Source organism: Balaenoptera musculus, chromosome 6 (genome assembly GCF_009873245.2).
Source record: "Balaenoptera musculus isolate JJ_BM4_2016_0621 chromosome 6, mBalMus1.pri.v3, whole genome shotgun sequence".
Lineage (NCBI taxonomy): Eukaryota > Metazoa > Chordata > Mammalia > Artiodactyla > Balaenopteridae > Balaenoptera > Balaenoptera musculus.
This window is the reverse complement of record NC_045790.1, coordinates 28547606-28559756: the sequence shown is the minus strand read 5'-3', so window position 1 is coordinate 28559756 and position 12151 is coordinate 28547606. Positions and strand designations below refer to the sequence as shown.

Genomic DNA, 12151 nt, shown 5'->3' with positions numbered 1-12151 from the left:
ATAACATATATATATATATGATATAACAGTATATCATATAATCTGTATGATAACTATATGCAATGATAACTATAAATTTATAACACCCCTATAAATTTATATAACCAAGTATGGGGTGAATATTTTTCTAAATTTATAGAAATACATGAGTATCAAATGTTGGCAGAAGTATTACCAGATAATACTTTCCCAAAATCTTTTACTAATGAAGCCTCAGTTTTCAGAAACTGAGAATATATTTAACTCTAATTAATGTGGAAAAAGTAAATATTGGATTTAAATTTGTAGCAAATTTTACTTCAAAATAGCTTCAATATTTTCTTTATTTATGGTGGTCAAGATCCTATCCAATCTATTTTTAATCAATTAGAAACATTTTCCAGTTGGGAATTCTTTAGCTCCTACAAATTTGTTTTGTTTTTAACGCATGATTGAAAGTATCTGCTGGACTGTCATAAGCAATAAGTTGTGTGCTTTTCACTTTGAGGCCAGAATCAGTCTCTGCATCTTAGAAGCTAACAGCTCTGCTCTTTGTTTTCCTTATAAATAATTTGATCATTTGATATTCTAGTTTTAACTTTTATTTATTTGGAAAGTTATTCAACTTTAAAAGAGTATACCAGACTGTAATATTAAATCCTTTATGTTTGTTTACTATCAATAAATGTTTTACTTTTAGAAAATACCAAGTAATATACTTGTACATAAATTATCTGCCCAAATTCAATTCCCCTCCAGTGTGATAGATTTGATATCCTTATTTTGACGTTTTCTAATGTTTCCACCATTGCTTCTTATATAGGCTAGGGAGCCTGACTGTCAAGAATACAAAAGTCCAGAACAGCCTGCAGAACCACTAGCAAAAGAAGCATGTGATCTCTGCAGTGATTTTAGTGAAGATGAATCAGTAGGACACTCAATAATAAAGACTGCTAAAAACAAGGCATCTGACTCAAGTAAAGCTTCGGGTACTCCTGGACAGCTTACCTTACTCCAGTGTGGTTTCTCTAAATTGTTTGAGACAAAATGTGAAGCAGTTGAGGACAGTGATGGAAATACTGCCTCTGATGATGAAAGTTCTGATGAACAGCCCACATGCCTTTCAACAGAAGCCAAAGATGTTGGTTGTTGGAAAAGTCAAGACTCTCTTGGTACTTCAAAGCATCAGAAATTACCTAACATCCTAAATCCAAATGGAAAATATATTTTTGATAAAAGTGAGATTTTAGAACAGAATATTTCTTCTGAGTCTGATGATGAGAAAAATTTTAAAAATACAGTTGACCACCATTGCATTTCACAGAATGTCACAGAATCAGAAGATAGTGATATCATCTTTCCCACACAGTACACAACTCAAAGATTCCTCAAGAAGAGTGTAAGGTTTAAGCCACCTGTGGATGGATCTGAAGATTCTGAAACAGAAAACCCTGTAAATATAAGAAATAATGGTGATAATAGAAAGACCGATGTCAGAGGAAATGGACTAATTTCAAAACAATTAAATCCTGAGAACAAGACCCTAAAATCTAATACAAAAAGAAAAGGCAGTAGTGATATTAGTGATGAATCTGATGACATTGAAATTTCCTCCAAGTCAAGAGTAAGAAAGAAAAGAGCTACTAGTTCTCTGAGGTTTAAGAGAAAAGAGGAAAATAAAAGGGAACTTTACACTTTTCCAAAAACAATGAAGAAAACAAACCAACTGTGTGCAACAGATGAAGACTGTACCTCTCAGGCTATTGATGAGTTTACATCTTCAGATGATGATTTATCTGTTAGCCACATCAGTGTCTCTAAACAGAACCATAGACCAAAAACTATAAAAGATAGAATCAGTTTCTCTGCAAAATTAACTAGCCATGAGAAAAATAGCACTTTTATACCAAGAAAACCAATGAAATTTCCAAATAAGAGCATTGTCAATCAAGATCAGATGTGTGAATCAATGGATAAATTTTTAGGTAACTGCAGATATATTCTGAAAACTTTTCTTTGCATATTTGTTTCATGCAATCAAATAGTTTCGCAAGAGATTCTTGAATTAACTTGAATTAGCTCTACAATCAAGATGCTACATTGAGACACAAATGAGGAAGTGGGTGGTGGCAGGATAAAGGGGAAGACCACCTAGGTCAAGATAGAGAACTTCGTCATCTAGACCAGGACCCCTTCCATGTGGCCCATCTGAATCACAACCTTCCCCATACACTAATTATTCTAACTTTTTTGCATTTTTATGGCTTTATTAAATGTATATACAGTTGATACAAATGTGTATCCCTAGACATTATAGTTTAGTCTCACTCATTAAAAAAATTTTGTATAGCTTAATGTATAGGATTCCTCCTCCATCCCTTTTGTTTCTTTACAATTTATATTTCTCTGTTGAAGAAACCAGGCCAATTGTTTTCTGCAACTTGCATATTGCGGATTGGTGCAGTTGAACATATTTCTCCGCCCTCTATATTTCCTGAAAATGATCAGTTGGCGTCTGACACTATATCAAACTCAGGTTCAGTTCCTTTGACAAAACAAAAGTTAGTGTTTGACAGAATGTATGCTGGTTTCTCTCTTTGTGATCTTAGCAGCCATTGATGCTTAATGCCTAGAATTATTTATTCATTCAGAGTAGCAAAATGACATTTTCTACTTCTCTCATTTCTTTTTCATTTGTTAGTTAGGATGCTTCTGAAAGGAGATACTTCCCCTCATCTACTGTTACCCAGTGGTACAGTTCATACAGAGAAGGCAGGAAAAATAATTTCTTTCACAACTTTTAGTATAAATTGATTTCCTATCATCCTTAGATTTCTTAAAATCATTATGAATTAATTGATTCAAACACATTTAATGAGTCCAAATCCATTTCAATTAATATCATTATTGAGGCTCAATTTTCCCATCTTTGGACAGTGGGAGCCTTTAAACATGAGCATTTTGATTCCTGAGATCTTTAACATGATGCTAATCATCTTTGATACCTCTCAGGTATTACAGGATGTTCCATCATGCATTTTTTGCCTCAGACCTAAAATCAGTCATTTCTCTAAGAAATCTTGGTTTCTTTTAGTGAGAAAGTGTGTTTCAAGACCACAGTCTGGTGCTAGGAATGATCATTGCTACTACTCGCTTGGGCCTTTCAGTGGATAAATTGTGTTACGTATGTGTGTGTGTATATATAGGTATATATGAGTTTATATATGTATTTATGTACATGTATGTATTTTTATATATGATGATAAAATATTTCATGAATTCATATTGATACTTCCATATTTGTACTTACCTTGGGGGTATAGAGCTTTTACTTAACCTCTTCTCTATCATATTTACATACCACTTCTATGCTGATAATACCGGTTCTTTGGCATATAGGGAACGATTTAATTATAATGTTCCATAATTACTCATGTTTTATCCATGTTATACAAAAGTCGAATAAGAAAAATATTATTATAATATAATTCCTAGAAACATTAAGGTTTTGGGGTGTTTTTTTTTGTATATATTCTCCCATTTCTCCCCATTTTTAAAATGGATATATTATGTCTTCATTGTCAACACACATGAATATTGCATTATACTCTCTCCTCTTAGACTTCATTTATTCTTGGTTTGCAGATAACTATAAATTTAGTGCTTCTCATTAGTCAATGTCTCTAAAGTCAATGTCTCTCTAGTCATTTTGGTTGTCTGAAGCTTATTTTCTAGTAGATCCCTTATTTCTAGTAGATCCCAGGAAGTACTCATGAAAGTAATATTCCCTGAGATTGTTGTTGATAGCAGTTTGTACCCTTTATACTTAAAAGTCATTTTTTCTGGATATAGAATTCTTGGCTTACACTTTCTTTTCTTAAGTATTTTAAATATGTAGCTTCATTTTCTTCTGGCATGAAGTATTGTGCTATGTGTTCTTTTTTTTTTTCTTAGATGCCCAAAGTGTGTTTTTTCTTTTCCTTATTTTCTAGTAATTTTACTAGATTATATTTTGGTGTTTGTCTTAGCTCAGGCTGCTGTAACAAGTTACCATAGACTGGGTGGCTTAAACAACATTTATTTCTCACAGTTTGGGAGGCTGGAAGTCCAAGATCAGGAAGGATTCTTGATTAGGGCCCTCTTCCTGGTTTACAGATCACTGCCTTCTTGCTGTCTTTACATGGTCGAGAGAGAAATCATCTCTCATGTCTTTTATTATAAGGGCACTAATCCCATTCATTAGGGCTCCACCCTCATGACCTAATTATCTCCCAAAGACCTAACCTCCAAACACCATCACAATGGGGATTAGGGCTTAAACATATGAGTTTTGAGGGGACACAAATATTCAGTCCATAGTAGTCTGGATCAATATTCTCATAGTGTAGTTTCAACTCAGTTTTTATTTAAGGAAAGCTTATTTGTACTAGTATTTTTAGCTACTTGTTCTATTCCTTTACTTTGACTTTCCTCTTCAGGAATTTCTGTTATTCAGATGTTCAGTCTTCTTTGCCTGTCTTCAGTATTTGTCACATTCTCCCAAATCCTATTTTATTTATTTTTCATTTCTTTTTGCTTTTTAAAAATGTCCTTCTGTTTCTCTTAAATCAGTACCTATTGTGTAAGAGTATCTCTCTTACGTTCCTTCTAATTTAGTCTCCATTTCTGAATTTTTTTTTTTTAATTTCTATGTCTTTCTGAGTTCTACCACTCATTTCTGAGTCATTCTAATTCTGATTTATATTGTTGGTTCCTATATTTTATCATTTTCTTAAGGTGTTTTACCTGATTTTGAAATCAATTACAATTTTGTTGTTTTGTAAGCATATCTTTCTGGCATATTTTCATTGTAAGGATATTATTCTGCTGTAAGGATATTATTCTCTTTTCTCTTATAATTTTTATGAGATTTGACCCTCTTGCTCATTTTTATAGAAATTCTTTTACCTGAATTTTTTTAAATGAGGCAGAGTTTAAGAAATCTTTTCTAATTTCACAGAGATTCATATTTGTTATTTTTCTATAGTGTTCAAAACTATGATAGGATTTCCTGTTTCTGTTTCCCCTGCTTTGCTCTAGACCATCTCTTTCCCTCATCCCTGTGCTTCCTTTTCTGCTCATTTTGACTCCATCCCAGCAGTTTTTCCTCATTGTATGGCCCTGGCCTGGGAGCCCTGGAGGGTTAGTTTGGGGAGTTCCTTAGGGCTAGCTTGCCCCAGCCCCACAGGCCTTCTTACCACAAGCCCCCTGTACGCTGTACTCAGCTTTAGAGAATGCAGAACCTTCCCAGATCCAGCTGCTGATCTCCAGGTAACCCACCGTGCTAGGGTCTCCTGTTCTCCGATCCATCAGATGCCACCCTGTCGCTTCCTTCTTCTTTTACACAGACCCTGATGCCATGCAGAGTGTGTAGCCATTAGTGGGTTATACCCACCCTCTTGTATTTTAGGGCTAATGGGAGTATCTTGTCATCTAATTTTGTTGTAAGTGTTGTCCTTTGCTTTTGGTTTTGCGATCTAGTTGTTCTCATGTTCTCATGTGGGGATTCAGAGAGATTGAAAAACTGCTTCCCCTTACCACCATCTGCTGAGAATCTGATTAGTAGTTTTTAAGAGTTGGCATTGCTTTCAAAAGTGTCTCACTCATTCCCAAAAAAACTACATGAAAGAATCTGATATGTAAGCAAGCTTATATTTTGATAAGCTTTCTTTTGTGGTTATTAGTAGTGTCATTTAAAAGTTCATTATGATATATATTTTGATACCCTTGTAATTAAGTACAGGTTTACCCTGCTCTCCGAAAGTAGAGCCTTCCTATGTAACTTTTTGTAAGCTGAAATGGTGTAAAGCAAAGAAGCAATTACCTTAGGACACATCTTGTTAATGGTTGCACAAAATAAATCCAGATAAAGCACAGATGCTCACAGACACAGTCCAAAGCTATGATGGCTTGATGCTGAGATGCTGAGTGTCATTCCTGGGGAAGGAGCTTGGTGGTGCCACGCTTGCTGCTGGGCTGTGTGCTGCCTCTACAAGGGCTTGCTGCAAAACAAACACTGCAACACTTCTCACTTTTGGCCCTTTTTCACAAAAGCGAAAATTCTCTTTGGATTTCCTTCTGTTAGAGTGAAGACAGGTACTAACGTAGGTCTTTTGGAAAAGCTAAGTGGTGCAAAGCAAACTTTCAAGAGCTAAGGGATACCGGTACTGCACTATCCTTTGGTTTCTGTGCTACAATTAGATTTTAGGTTTGAGGAATTATTGCATAAACTTTTTTAAAAGAGCAGCTAAGTTCTGTTTTTTGTTTTTGTTTTTTACTGTGTAAAAGGTGTCATTAGTTTGTGTGGAACTCGTTCTATTTTGAATAATGCATAATATGTGCCATCAGAATTAAGAAAAATCTGGGGAAATTTTCTACCAGAATCCTTTTGAAGGTTTTAAACTGTTGGTATACTTACTACTGATATTTTGAAATTTAAGGCGAATATTATCTTGGTTACTCTTTTACTCATCTTATTTAACAACATCTTGTTTTCTCATGATTGGCAATTCTGGTTGAGAAAGGTTCAGGACTAAAACAGCACAAGTGTTGAAGGTCATAATTGAGGTTCATTGCCAGAGCTGTTTGAGGGAGCTTTTATAGACCTCAATTTGAGCCTTCTTTTTTATGACCGTAATTTAAAAGTAAATTATAGGTGCCTAGAAGCAAAGCAGTAAAAAAAAGTAGCCATTTTTTAAACTTCTTTCAGATAAAAGGTGTAAGTTAATTTTTTTCGTTTCCTAAAAACCTCCAAATCTGGGCATATGTACAAAAAAGACAGTGTACAAACAGTAAAACTGAACAAAGCCAACCAAACGAAACTCCCTGGTCATAAACCCCATGCTCCTACTTCGTCACTGTAATCAAATACGTGTTTAAAGGAACAGGTGAGGTTAGCACTGCTTTTAAATTAGTAAACTTTTTTTTTTTTTACATCAACAGAGACAACAAATTCATAGAGACAACCTTCCACTATGACTTTCCTCTTAGCCAAAACCCTCATTTCAGGCTTAAATCTAAAAATTGTTACCTGATTCAGAAGTTCTTATATTGATGAGAGGGAAAAGTCATTTCTAAGTTAACCTAGACCAATATATTTGAACTCTTTCTCTTTTCAATTGTTTTAAAAAAGAATATTGTGATATTGACATACAAACAATGTTTTTCTTGAGGATTAAAAATCAAATAAGCATAACCTGTTTTTAATGTGTTGCTGATAATTTTTAAAGTATACCTTGAACCATATTGCTTCATCATGAGACATCACTTAATAAACATCAATTACCTCCTAGGTGGTGTTCAGGAAGTGGCTTACATTCACTCAAACCAGAATGTGATTGGATCAAGCAAAGCTGAAAATCACATGAGCCGATGGGCAGCACGTGATGTATTTGAATTGAAGCAGTTTTCCCAGCTTCCTGCTAACATAGCTGTTTGTACTTCTAAGGTAAGTAGAACATAGGATAATGTATCTCTAGTTTTTAACCTCATTTTCACTGAAGTTCCTCAACAGGATCTTCTGTAAGTACTCCCTCAAAAGTACCAACAAGACTATAAATGACTTAAAAATAAGTGTAAAAAACAGAATACCATTTGGGGCACTATATCCACTAAAGATGTTTTATATTAAAAGACAAATCTATATCTAAATGCCTAATAATGTTGAGTTGCTTAATAGTTTCCCTCAGTGAAAGTCTGCCAAAAATGAGGAATCTGAGGGAATCACTTAAATCAGAATCAAAAATACTTCTCATATGGAAAAAGGAAAATGTATCATTAGATTTTCCTCCATAATTTTTCATCTAAAATGAAGACACACACAGAAACTAACGTCATATAGAATTTATATATATATTTTTTTTTTTTCTTGTCGGTTCTCACTGATTTTTTTTTTTTAAACATCTTTATTGAAGTAAAATTGCCTTACAATGGTGTGTTAGCTTCTGCTTTATAACAAAGTTAATCAGTTATACATATACAATATGTTCCCATATCTCTTCCCTCTTGCATCTCCCTCCCTCCCACCCTCCCCATCCCACCCCTCTAGGTGGTCACAAAGCACTGAGCTGATCTCTCTGTGCTATGCGGCTGCTTCCCACTAGCTATCTATTTTACATTTGGTAGTGTATATATGTCCATGACACTCTCTCACCCTGTCACATCTCACCCCACCCCCTCCCCATATCCTCAAGTCCATTCTCTAGTAGGTCTGTGTCTTTATTCCCGTCTTGCCACTAGGTTCTTCATGGCCTTTTTTTTTCCTTAGATTCCGTATATATGTGTTAGCATACTGTATTTGTTTTTCTCTTTCTGACTTACTTCACTCTGTATGACAGACTCTAACTCCATCCACCTCATTACAAATACCTCCATTTCATTTCTTTTTATGGCTGAGTAATATTCCATTGTATATATGTGCCACATCTTCTTTATCCATTCATCTGTCGATGGACATTTAGGTTGCTTCCATGTCCTGGCTATTGTAAATAGAGCTGCAATGAACATTTTGGTACATGACTCTTTTTGAACTATGGTTTTCTCAGGGTATATGCCCAGTAGTGGGATTGCTGGATCGTATGGTAGTTCTATTTGTAGTTTTTTAAGGAACCTCCATACTGTTCTCCATAGTGGCTGTATCAATTTACATTCCCACCAACAGTGCAAGAGAGTTCCCTTTCCTCCACACCCTCTCCAGCATTTATTGTTTCTAGATTTTTTGATGATGGCCATTCTGACCGGTGTGAGATGATATCTCATTGTAGTTTTGATTTGCATTTCTCTAATGATTAATGATGTTGAGCATTCTTTCATGTGTCTGTAGGCCATCTGTAAATCTTCTTTGGAGAAATGTCTATTTAGGTCTTCTGCCCATTTTTGGATTGGGTTGTTCGTTTTTTTGTTATTGAGCTGCATGAGCTGCTTGTAAATCTTGGAGATTAATCCTTTGTCAGTTGCTTCATTTGCAAATATTTTCTCCCATTCTGATGGTTGTCTTTTGGTCTTGTTTATGGTTTCCTTTGCTGTGCAAAAGCTTTTAAGTTTCATTAGGTCCCATTTGTTTATTTGTGTTCTTATTTTCATTTCTCTGGGAGCTGGGTCAAAAAGAATCTTGCTGTGATGTATGTCATAGAGTATTCTGCCTATGTTTTCCTCTAAGAGTTTGATAGTGTCTGGTCTTACACTTAGGTCTTTAATCCATTTTGAGTTTATTTTTGTGCATGGTGTCAGGGAGTGTTCTAATTTCATACTTTTACATGTATCTGTCCAATTTTCCCAGCACCACTTATTGAAGAGGCTGTCTTTTCTCCACTGTATATGCTTGCCTCCTTTATCAAAGATAAGCTGACCATATGTGCGTGGGTTTATCTCTGGGCTTTCTATCCTGTTCCATTGATCTATATTTCTGTTTTTGTGCCAGTACCAAACTGTCTTGATTACTGTAGCTTTGTAATATAGTCTGAAGTCAGGGAGCCTGATTCCCCCAGCTCCATTTTTCGTTCTCAAGATTGCTTTGGCTATTCGGGGTCTTTTGTGTTTCCATACAAATTGTGAAATTTTTTGTTCTAGTTCTGTGAAAAATGCCAGTGGTAGTTTGATAGGGATTGCATTGAATCTGTAGATTGCTTTGGGTAGTAGAGTCATTTTCACAATGTTGATTCTTCCAATCCAGGAACATGGTATATCTTTCCATCTATTTGTATCATCTTTAATTTCTTTCATCAGTGTCTTATAATTTTCTGCATACAGGTCTTTTGTCTCCTTAGGTAGGTTTATTCCTAGATATTTTATTCTTTTTGTTGCAATGGTAAACGGGAGTGTTTTCTTAATTTCACTTTCAGATTTTTCGTCATTAGTGTATAGAAATGCAAGAGATTTCTGTGCATTAATTTTGTATCCTGCTACTTTACCAAATTCATTGATTAGCTCTAGTAGTTTTCTGGTAGCATCTTTAGGATTCTCTATGTATAGTATCATGTCATCTGCAAACAGTGACAGCTTTACTTCTTCTTTTCCGATTTGGATTCCTTTTATTTCTTTGTCTTCTCTGATTGCTGTGGCTAACACTTCCAAAACTATGTTGAATAATAGTGGTGAGAGTGGGCAACCTTGTCTTGTTCCTGATCTTAGTGGAAATGGTTTCAGTTTTTCACCATTGAGGACAATGTTGGCTGTGGGTTTGTCATATATGGCCTTTATTATGTTGAGGAAAGTTCCCTCTATGCCTACTTTCTGCAGGGCTTTTATCATAAATGGGTGTTGAATTTTGTCGAAAGCTTTCTCTGCATCTATTGAGATGATCATATGGTTTTTCTCCTTCAGTTTGTTAATATGGTGTATCACATTGATTGATTTACATATATTGAAGAATCCTTGCATTCCTGGGATAAACCCCACTTGATCATGGTGTATGATCCTTTTAATGTGCTGTTGGATTCTGTTTGCGAGTATTTTGTTGAGGATTTTTGCATCTATGTTCATCAGTGATATTGGCCTGTAGTTTTCTTTCTTTGTGACATCTTTGTCTGGTTTTGGTATCAGGGTGATGGTGGCCTCGTAGAATGCATTTGGGAGTGTTCCTCCCTCTGCAATATTTTGGAAGAGTTTGAGAAGGATAAGTGTTAGCTCTTCTCTAAATGTTTGATAGAATTCGCCTGTGAAGCCATCTGGTCCTGGGCTTTTGTTTGTTGGAAGGTTTTTAATCACAGTTTCAATTTCAGTGCTTGTGATTGGTCTGTTCATATTTTCTATTTCTTCCTGGTTCAGTCTTGGCAGTTTGTGCATTTCTAAGAATCTGTCCATTTCTTCCAGGTTGTCCATTTTATTGGCGTAGAGTTGCTTGTAGTAATCTCTCATGATCTTTTGTATTTCTGCAGTGTCAGTGGTTACTTCTCCTTTTTCATTTCTAATTCTATTGATTTCAGTCTTCTCCCTTTTTCTCTTGATGAGTCTGGCTAATGGTTTATCAATTTTGTTTATCTTCTCAAAGAACCAGCTTTTAGTTTTATTGATTTTTGCTATTGTTTCCTTCATTTCTTTTTCATTTATTTCTGACCTGATCTTTATGATTTCTTTCCTTCTGCTAGCTTTGGGGTTTTTTTGTTCTTCTTTCTCTAATTGCTTTAGGTGCAAGGTTAGGTTGTTTATTCGAGATGTTTCCTGTTTCTTGAGGTAGGCTTGTATTGCTATAAACTTCCCTCTTAGCACTGCTTTTGCTGCGTCCCATAGGTTTTGGGTCGTCGTATCTCCATTGTCATTTGTTTCTAGGTATTTTTTGATTTCCCCTTTGATTTCTTCAGTGATCACTTCGTTATTAAGTAGTGTATTGTGTAGCCTCCATGTGTTTGTATTTTTTACAGATCTTTTCCTGTAATTGATATCTAGTCTCATAGCGTTGTGGTCGGAAAAGATACTTGATACGATTTCAATTTTCTTAAATTTACCAAGGCTTGATTTGTGACCCAAGATATGATCTATCCTGGAGAATGTTCCATGCGCTCTTGAGAAAAATGTGTATTCTGTTGTTTTTGGGTGGAATGTCCTATAAATATCAATTAAGTCCATCTTGTTTAATGTATCATTTAAAGCTTGTGTTTCCTTATTTATTTTCATTTTGGATGATCTGTCCATTGGAGAAAGTGGGGTGTTAAAGTCCCCTACTATGATTGTGTTGCTGTCGATTTCCCCTTTTATGGCTGTTAGTATTTGCCTTATGTATTGAGGTGCTCCTATGTTGGGTGCATAAATATTTACAATTGTTATACCTTCCTCTTGGATCGATCCCTTGATCATTATATAGTGTCCTTCTTTGTCTCTTGTAATAGTCTTTATTTTAAAGTCTATTTTGTCTGATATGAGAATTGCTACTCCAGCTTTCTTTTGATTTCCATTTGCATGGAATATCTTTTTCCATCCCCTCACTTTCAGTCTGTATGTGTCTCTAGGTCTGAAGTGGGTCTCTTGTAGACAGCATATATATGGGTCTTGTTTTTGTATCCATTCAGCCAGCCTGTGTCTTTTGGTGGGAGCATTTAATCCATTTACATTCAAGGTAATTATCGATATGTATGTTCCTATTCCCATTTTCTTAAATGTTTTGGGTTTGTTATTGTAGGTGTTTTCCTTCTCTTGTGTT

At 35.1% G+C, this 12151-nt stretch overlaps 1 protein-coding gene across 6 annotated transcripts in view; it reads left to right on the top strand.

Annotated features, from left to right (window-relative positions):
* The window catches only part of ERCC6L2 (ERCC excision repair 6 like 2), a 182647-nt gene that overhangs the window by 113571 nt on the left and 56925 nt on the right, over positions 1-12151 (top strand). For all 6 annotated transcript variants that reach the window (XM_036855634.1, XM_036855628.1, XM_036855631.1 and 3 more), the window contains 2 exons: positions 803-1964; positions 7311-7465. In XM_036855634.1, coding sequence (XP_036711529.1) covers positions 803-1964; positions 7311-7465 — 1317 coding nt within the window. The remainder of the gene's footprint in view (positions 1-802; positions 1965-7310; positions 7466-12151) is intronic.